The sequence below is a fragment of the Ananas comosus genome, linkage group 4, assembly GCF_001540865.1.
Source record: "Ananas comosus cultivar F153 linkage group 4, ASM154086v1, whole genome shotgun sequence".
NCBI classification, from domain to species: domain Eukaryota; kingdom Viridiplantae; phylum Streptophyta; class Magnoliopsida; order Poales; family Bromeliaceae; genus Ananas; species Ananas comosus.
Genome location: NC_033624.1, coordinates 4,570,358 through 4,579,730, shown reverse-complemented (window position 1 = coordinate 4,579,730; position 9,373 = coordinate 4,570,358). Strand labels below are relative to the sequence as shown.

The window sequence follows — 9,373 nt, the reverse complement described above, 5'->3', positions numbered from 1 at the left end:
CTTTTACAAGCATCGTAGTCGAGCTCATAGTTTAGATAATATATTATTTTTATATTAATGATGTGCCTATATTTAATCAATTAATTATGTTGTGTCTTGACTCTTGATTATAATAATTTTAAAATTTAAATTAAAAATTATAGAAAACTAAAATTTGAGAATAAAAATAACACTCATGACATGCAACCAAAAGTGTAGTTTATTATTATTATTTTTTTATAACTATCTTGCATGCCGGCATTATAAATGGAAGAAAGAAATTATTTACTGCACGCGGTGAGAGACAGACAGAGGGTAAAAAACGAGGCGAGCAAATGCGGGGGGAAAAAGTGGCCCCGGGCAACTTTATTTTACTTTTTTTTAAATACTATTTTCTTTCGTACTGCTGCTGCTCTGCTAACTCATAAACTGGATAACAGCAAGAGAGGGGGGTCGGTTCGGTTAAAATTTTGCTGTGGGAGATAAAATCCCCATAGAGTGCTCTACTTGACTTGGAGAGAAATAGAGAGAGAGAGAGAGAGGAGAGAGAAAGTTAGAGAGAGAGAGGAATTAAGGGATCATGGTGGGCTCAGGAGCAATAGGAGGGGGAGGCGGCGGAGGAGATAGTCACAGTATCACCAACAGCAGCAACAACAGCAACAACAACGAAGCCGCCGGAATGATGGCGCTCCACGACGCCCTCCGCAACGTCTGCCTCAACTCCGACTGGACCTACTCCGTCTTCTGGACCATCCGCCCTCGCCCGTATATTTATCCACATATATATATATTTGCATCGCATAACTTATTATTATTGTTTTCTTTCTTTTGGCGCATCACAAGAAGTGCTGCTATTTTTATCCGCCGACTCTTATTTATTTGCTTGTTGTGCAGTCGATGCCGCGGAGGGAACGGCTGCAAGGTCGGCGACGACAACGGCAGCTTGTAAGTTCGTGTTGTTCTATCGTTTTCGACGAACATGATAACCAATTCCGTCGCTTGAAAAATTAGACGGATGAATTTGTGGCGCAGGATGTTGATGTGGGAGGACGGGTTCTGCCGGGCGCCGGTCGCGGAGTGTTTGGAGGAGATCGACGGCGAGGATCAAATCAGGAAGGCCTTCAGCAAGATGTCCATTCAGCTCTACAACTATGGAGAAGGGTGGGTATTGGGTAGGTGTTATTGGTTTTTTTTTTTAAATAAAAAAAAACCATATCTTCACCTCTTCTTTTAATTTTTTTTTTTCTTTCTATTTTGTTTCAACTTTTTCCGGTGAAAGAGATGCCTCAGTGCTAGTGCTGTAAAGAGCAATGCTCAAACTGTTCCTTTCACAGTTCGGGTCTCTGATTTTATCTTTAGGGCCCCATGATTTTTATCTTTCAAAAAAAAAAGAAAAAGAAAAAACAACCAAAGTATCTTTTTGATGTTAATTATAAGATTAGTGTTAAGTATCTTTGATTTTTCTCTTGATGTTTTGTTTTTTTAAAAAAATTTAATGCTAATTAAGAAGAGGCCAATATTGGTGGGGAAGATGCTGAGATGGGTGATTGATGGGTTTGAGTGATCATCTGAAACAGGTTGATGGGAAAAGTGGCTTCTGATAAATGTCACAAATGGGTCTTCAAGGAACCTTCCGAATGCGAACCCAACATCCCCAACTACTGGCAGAGCTCCTTTGATGCTGTATGTGCTGTTGTTCTTGTTGTTGTTGTTTCCTAGCCCCCCTACTGTTTCCCACTATCTTTCTCTCTTTCATTTATTTCCTCGTCAGAGCGATCTGTTTAGAGTCTCTTATTGTTTCTTTCTGCTTTCCACTAGTAAGATACAAAATTAAAAAAAAAAAAAGAAAAAAAAGAAAAAAAATTAAACTTGAGTTTAAAAAATTAAAAATAAATATGCAAATTCGACGCTTCTAAGAAATTGAAATTGTTCAGATAGCATTTTATCGAACAATACTGCGTGAAAGCGCCTCTCAAGAAGCAGCTTTTTACATGCACCAGAGACCTGCAACACAGCTCCTGCAAAAAGGAGAAGAGGAATTTGATGCTCTCCCCCACTTTAGTCAAGGGCACACCCTACAGTGCCCCAAAATAGCAATCATTGCACTCAACTTTATTCCTAACATTTTCCTTTTTTTTTTTATCTTCGTTCCAATTTTTCTCGTTTCCCCTCCTCCAAATTAATTTCTTCTTTCTTTCTTTCTTTCTTTCTGCAGCTCCCTTCTGAGTGGACTGATCAGTTTGCTTCCGGAATTCAGGCAAAAAAATGAAAACAAAAAAAATCATCCCCTCTCTTTCTCTCTCTTCCCATTTTGCTTCTAAATTTGAAATCCTCTAAATTTGATCAACTCTTCTTCTTCTTCTTCTGTTGACCAGACCATAGCTGTGATTCAAGCCGGGCACGGCCTTCTACAGCTGGGGTCTTGCAAGATAGTGAGTACCTTACTACTTATAATTTTTTAGCCATTGGATCGCTTTAAGATTCGTACAGTATTATTAACGAGGTGTTTTGTTAAATCATCTTTATTAGTGTTGTATGGATCTTGAGAAGATCGACGGTTAAAAAATCACAATTCACAATTTATAGATATGTAGTACTAAGTTACGGTAAATTAAGTAAGTAAATGGTGATCATGCATGATGTGCAGATACCTGAGGATTTGCACTTCGTGCTTAGAATGCGGCACATGTTCGAGTCGCTGGGGTACCAGTCAGGGTTCTTCCTCTCTCAGCTGTTCTCGTCGGGACGGGGCCCCGGGCCTGCGCCGCCGCCGAACGCCGGCACATGTTCGAGTCGCTGGGGTACCAGTCAGGGTTCTTCCTCTCTCAGCTGTTCTCGTCGGGACGGGGCCCCGGCCCTGCGCCGCCGCCGAACGCCGCCGCGGCGCTGAAGCAGGCCCCGACGCGGCCCCCGGCCCCTGCATTCAATTGGCATCCCCACCACCACCACCCCATGCAGCTCCCCCCGGCCGCCGTTGCGCAATTGCAGCAGCAGCAGCCGCCCTTCCACCACCACCACCACCACCACCACCACCACCCGAATTCGTCGCGATTTGCGCAGATGGACGACGGCATGATCTCGGACTCGGAGCTCAGGTGGCCCAACGGGCTCTCGTTCTTCACGGCGCTGACGGGCCGCGCCGACGACGCGAAGCTGCTGTTCGGCGGCGCCGGCGACGGCCAATTCTGCGATCCGCACCACCACCAAGACTATCTGAGCTTGGAAAGCAATTCGAGCAAGGTGAGGAAGATGGAGAGCAGCAGCAGCAAATTCAAAAGNTCGCGATTTGCGCAGATGGACGACGGCATGATCTCGGACTCGGAGCTCAGGTGGCCCAACGGGCTCTCGTTCTTCACGGCGCTGACGGGCCGCGCAGAGGACGCGAAGGCGCCGGACGGCCGCGGGGATGCCGAGCACAGCGGCGATCCGCACCACCACCAAGACTATCTGAGCTTGGAAAGCAATTCGAGCAAGGTGAGGAAGATGGAGAGCAGCAGCAGCAAATTCAAAAGGAGCCTCACGATGCCCGCGAGAATGGATATGAACGAAAATAATAGTGCGTCGTCGACGCCGTCGTTGTCGTTGGATCACCATCACCACCAACACCAACACCAACACCAACACCATCACCATGCAGGTGCTTCTACGCAAGGAATGGAGTATAGGAGCTCCGAGACGGGTATATACTCTGATATCATGGAGACGTTTTTGGAGTAGTCGTAGTTAGTAGTAGTAGTAGTGGTAGTAGTAAGTAGTGGTTTGAGAGGAGGATGTGTAACGTAGACTTTTAATTATAAACAGTGAGCTAGCTTTGTTTTGTTTCTCTAATAATATTTTGCATTTCTCCAATTGGTTCTTATTTGCAATTTTAATTAAGATTGTAATTTTATTCTTTAGAATTAACGTATCACGGCGTGTCGGATACGTGTCCAATGTGAATATTTCTAAGACGTCCGTCTAATGTCGAATCATAGCGCATACAACTAAAAATAATATATACCTATTTTATTTTATTTTTTCTATGCATATGTAATGTACAATAATAAATATTTTAATTTTTTTATGAATACATATAATTTTTTTTTGATAATATAAATAAATTATATATGGTGGGAAATTTTTATTCTTCAAATATATGAAATACCAATGAAAATTTTACTAACTTTTATTTGTATGAGAAAATATAACAATATTTACCAAAATTAATATTTTATATATAATAAAAATATATTATTATATTAATAATATAATATTTTATTAGCGGTGTTCTTGTTGTGTCCGTGTGCTAATTTTTTGAAAGTTGCCGAGTTGTGATATCCGAGTCATGTCGTATCTCATATTCTGTGTCAGTGTCCGTGACACATAGTTTAGAATCTATCTTTTAAAAAAAAAAAAATAAATAATAAAAAAATTTAATAAGACTAGTGGAGAAGTTTGAGTTATTGAATGATAGACTTGTTAAAATTATAATCAATTAGAAGTAATTGCAGTAACAAGCATTGATCCATCTTCTATTAGTAACAATTAAGAATTATTTAGTGAGCTTATTTTGTTATTGTCCGAAAATTTAAAAAATATCTTAATTAGTTATAATTTATTTTTTTCGGTGATAACAAATAGCTCTAATTTGTACTCGATTAATCTGATAAGTCATGTCAGCTGTGGAAAGTTTAATTGATATATCTGATGAGTCATGTCAGCTGTGGAAAGTTTAATCGCAATTCATTGCAAGTCAAGCTTAAGCAGTACTTAGCTTGCTCGAATTAGGTTCGAAAAATTTGAATATATATATAGAGTTGGACTGGAATGCTATTGATAGTATTTGGCTATTTTTGCTATTAAATTTTTAACTCTTAGATGAAAAATTGTATGATTAGAATAATATTAGTCCTTTAAGGTTGATTGGTTCCCCTAGGATTAAGTGATCTTTATTGGATTATAATATTTAATCTAATAAGGAATTGATCCAAAAACTAAAAACTTGATAAGAAAAAGGGCCAAATACTATTAATAGTATTCTAGCCCAACTATATATATATATATATATATTAAAAAAATACAAAGATAATATATTGTAATTATATATAGGTTGAGTGAGTAAGCTAAGTTTAGTTAAAATTGGACCAATATTGCTGGCCCATAAAAACAAACTCAACAGAACAATAAAAGAGCAAAATTCTACTAAATTTACACTCTCTTCCTCACTTTCTTTCAAGAGATCCCTGTTGAGGCCAAAATTGAGACATGCCGACCTAAACCACATATGAGCCAAAGAAATAAGGACACGTGGTATACTAGGAGTCGGCAATAAGGCGCCTGAAGGTCAAGAGCGTTTAGGCGGGAACGTTTGAGAAGTGGGGCGTGACTTTTATTAGGAGTTAGTGTAACTTTCACGATCATGGTTACAACCACTCCCCCCACTATTTTTAACCGACCAATAAAGTGGGCTTAAAGATATAATAAATAGTAACTTTGAAGCCTGCAATAGAGGTCTTTTTCCATCCTGAACGAGAAGACCACCCTTATTTCCTCTGTATTTTATCGCTTTTCTAGGAGTAGTCTAAATGTAATCTTTTTCTTTTTCGCATTTACTGTTTTCCTAGGAGTAGTTCGCTATGTAGAACCCTGAAGTCTGTCTGCCCCACGGGCATCACTCCGTTGTAGACTACATTTGCAGAGTCTGTCTGCCCCACGAGCATCACTCTTTTGTAAACTATATTTCTGAGTCTGTATGCCCTTCGGGCACACTCTTTGTTATATTATTATATAAAGGCATTCGGCTCTTTCAGCCGACCAGTCATTATGTACTTCTTCCATTCGGCTCTTTCAGTCGACCAGTCATTGTGTATTTCATTTATTCGGCTCTTTCAGCCGACCAGTTATTGTGTACTTTTTTCATTCGGCCCTTCAGCCGACCCTAGTTTCTGTGCAGTCTGTACATTCGGCTCATCCAGCCGAACCGAGTTTACTGTAGAGTTTTCCAACCTGGCTGATCCGATCCCTCATCAGTCGAATCACTTGATAGATCAAAGGGCGCAGACTTCGAGAGTCATCATTCGCAGCCGCTCATCGCCCCGACGCGTATCCCAAGGAGGATCATTTGACTGGGTCGAGAGTCGGGAAATTCGGCTCCCAACAATTTTTGGCACGCCCGGTGGGACCTTATTTTTAAGGTAAATTTACATTTTTATATAGATTATGGCCGATATTAACGCCATAAATCTACGTAATAGGGCGCAAACTTCGAGGGTCACTATTCGCAGCCGTTCTTCACCCCGACGCGTTCCCCGAGGAAGATATTTGATCGGTCCAGAAGGGTCGGAAAATTCAGCTACTAACAATTTTTGGCACGCCCGATGGGACCTTATTTTTAAGGTAAATTTACATTTTTATATAGATTATGGCTGATGATAACGCCATAAATCTACGTAATAGGATCATTCCTAGAAATTTTGGAAGTGATCAACCTAGTGATTCAGACAATGCTGGCGATGTTAGATGTATGCCCTAGAAGCCAACTAGGCCGACACATATATTCTTTCTAGGACATAAATTTGTATTTGACCTTTAAATATTATGAATAACTTTGGATTTTTATTTTCATTCATGTTGTGTATGTGTCCATGAATCGTCCAAGGAATTAATAAGATGATGACATATATTCTCAAGTGTTGAGAATTTGAGATATGTGTCATTGGTGGTTAATTTCTAAATGCTCCCGATCAATGGATCATCACGAGGACGGTGATTGATCCGGTGAGATTGATGCATAGGTCGCTTCCCTTTCTGGGTAGACGAGTCTCGAGTCGACAGTGTGGGGACACTGAAGTGAATATGCAGGTGGTTGTTGGAGAACAAGGGTACCGAGCGTAACCAACGGGAGAAGTCACTTGGATGTCTACTCACTCGTCAGTGACTTACTCAATTGTTGCAGTAGTGTGACTGGTCCTTTGACCTGCGGTGCCTCGGCTATTCACAATGAGGTTACTGTAGTTTGACTGTACATACACTTGGTCCCTAGCCATTCGGGTCCTTGCGGTGCATGTTGGCTGCAGTAGGTTCATTGTAGGAATAGGGTGCGCACTTAGATGGAATCTATCTCCCTTGGTAGATAGGGGTGTTAGTCCTATGTGATTTATGAGACCGAGTTTAGAAGACCTTGGCCAGGGCAGAATAAATAGCGGAAAAGGGTTTCCGATATTAGAAACTCGAGTCGAATAAATTTAACATATGACAGACGATGGGGTTTGACGAGTTATTCCATAACCTCCGTCTAGTCGGGACTCATGATAGAAGGATTGTATCACACGGTAACTGCACCAAGAGGTTCAGTATTCCATTCTACTGGAATGCCACTACATGCTGCTAGGCGTCACTGGTGGATTGTGAGACTCATGAGAATTATCTAGATGATCGATAATTCTCATTGGGCTGAGTTGGAATTGTTCTAATCCATTGAAAGGAGTTTCAGTGATATTGTTGATAGTGATCAAAATATATCTCACTACCAGATAGAATAGAACCTATGGGGTCACACACATAAGAGGTTGTGATTGATCGGATAGCTAAATCGCGATTATTGAATTGCCGGAGGACCTAATTGTCAATATGTTGATAATTGGACTAATTTGTAATTGTTACAAATTAGTGGTATTAAAGTGTAAATGTTACAAGAGAGGATTTACTAATAGTTAGTAAATTATAAGAGGACTTATGTGCAAATATTGCATTATTAATTTGATAAGATCAAATTAATATAAAATTCAAGTCGAATCAAATTAGGATTTGATCAATCTAACTAATTAAGGAAATGATAAATTTAAATCTAGATTTATACATATCCTTAATTGTCATTATATTATTAGGAATAGGATTATATTTCTATATATATATAACATACGGGAGTTTTTAGAAAACTCTAGCCGTCATCTCTCTTCTTCTCTCTCTTCCATATTCTAGCAAAAAAAGACGTCCTTTGTAAGGGAACTAGCACCCTGGTGAGGACATTGATCAAATCAAGAATCTCGTGTGGATACCTATAGAGGCCGGACGCGTGTGCGGCTTTAAGAGAACCCGATTCTACGATCATCAAATTGAGGTGAAAATCTATCCGCGAAAAAGGTAAAGATTCGATCTTGTTTTTCTTCTTTAATCTTAAAACATGAGGGATCCTAATTGCGTGCTTTTTGAGATTGAATCTCGAGAGTTTTTAAAAATCAAATTTGTTTGATTTTCTTTTTCTGCTGCGTTTTTACCGTACGCAATTTTCTAGCAGGCGAATGTCAAGCAGTTTTGCTAGTTGAAGGAGAAACTAGTAGGCAGTCGGCTCATCAAAAGCCGAGTTTAACTCAGGTGCTCGGCCAGATGAGCCGAGTCCTGCAAACTTTAGATCAAAATATCCATCAAAGTACCGCTCGACTAGACGCGGTGGTGGCCGCCATCACGGCCTATAATGAAAATATTGCACGAATAGGGCAATTATTGGCTCGAAATGAGCAACCTGACAGGCTTACAAGGGCTTATAATGACACCAGTATTGCAAAATTCCGCGATACCGGTAAATGGATAGCCCCAATATCAGGGGGCACCATTCCAAGCGGCTTACAGACCGGCCGTCGTCAATACCGGTCAACAGCTGGAAATTACATAGGGATTGCCACCGCCTCCGCCGATGGCAACATACCAGCCCCAAAATGTAGGGGCTAAAGCTGGGGGGCAGGCTCCAAATATTCAAGGAGCAAATCCCATAGTACAAAACTTCGGACCATTACAAGGACCGAATGCAGCACAAGCACAAGTTCCTTTGCAGGAAAACAATAATGAAATATATGTGCAAATCGAAGAAGCCATTCGAAATACTTTTGGAGTAGGCGCAAGGCCGGCAATGGGGCCTATATTTAGATCACCTTATCCTGGAAATATAGACACAGAGCATCCACACCCGGCAAACTGGAAAATGCCGAAGTTTGATAAATTTTCTGAGGATGAGACCGAAAACACGGTCGAACATGTGGCACGGTTCACGGCACAGTGCAGGGAAGCCGCGACAGATCCATTTTTAAAATTAAGATTGTTTAACACGTCGTTAACTAAAACGGCGTTTACTTATACAAGTTTATTAGCCAATTCCGTCCAAGATTGGGACGAATTAAAAAGAAAATTTCATGAGCAATTCTATAGGTCGGAGCCACAATTATCGGTCGCCGACTTGGCTTTATACTGACAAATGTCGGGTGAAACGGTCGAAGAGTATTTGAACCGTTTCAAAATAGCCAAAACTCGGTGCTTTATGAGAATGTCGGAATCAGAGTTCGCCAAAATGGCGTTAAATGGTCTGCATTTTAAGATAAAAGACCATTTTGAAGCTAAGTATTTTTCTAACATATTTGATCTA

At 40.5% G+C, this 9,373-nt stretch overlaps 1 protein-coding gene across 2 annotated transcripts; it reads left to right on the top strand.

Annotated features, from left to right (window-relative positions):
* LOC109708561 lies at window positions 401–3,828 on the top strand. Of its 2 annotated transcripts, none has more exons than XM_020230358.1 (9): window positions 401–744; window positions 874–924; window positions 1,012–1,140; window positions 1,557–1,662; window positions 2,195–2,236; window positions 2,355–2,411; window positions 2,627–2,665; window positions 2,764–3,166; window positions 3,353–3,828. In XM_020230358.1, exons 1-9 carry the CDS (start codon window positions 560–562, stop codon window positions 3,694–3,696), a joined length of 1,356 nt encoding a protein of 451 aa, XP_020085947.1. In that variant the 5' UTR covers window positions 401–559; the 3' UTR covers window positions 3,697–3,828. The 2 variants fall into 2 exon arrangements, with proteins under 2 accessions (XP_020085947.1, XP_020085946.1); XM_020230357.1 differs by having other exon boundaries at window positions 2,627–2,738; window positions 2,837–3,166.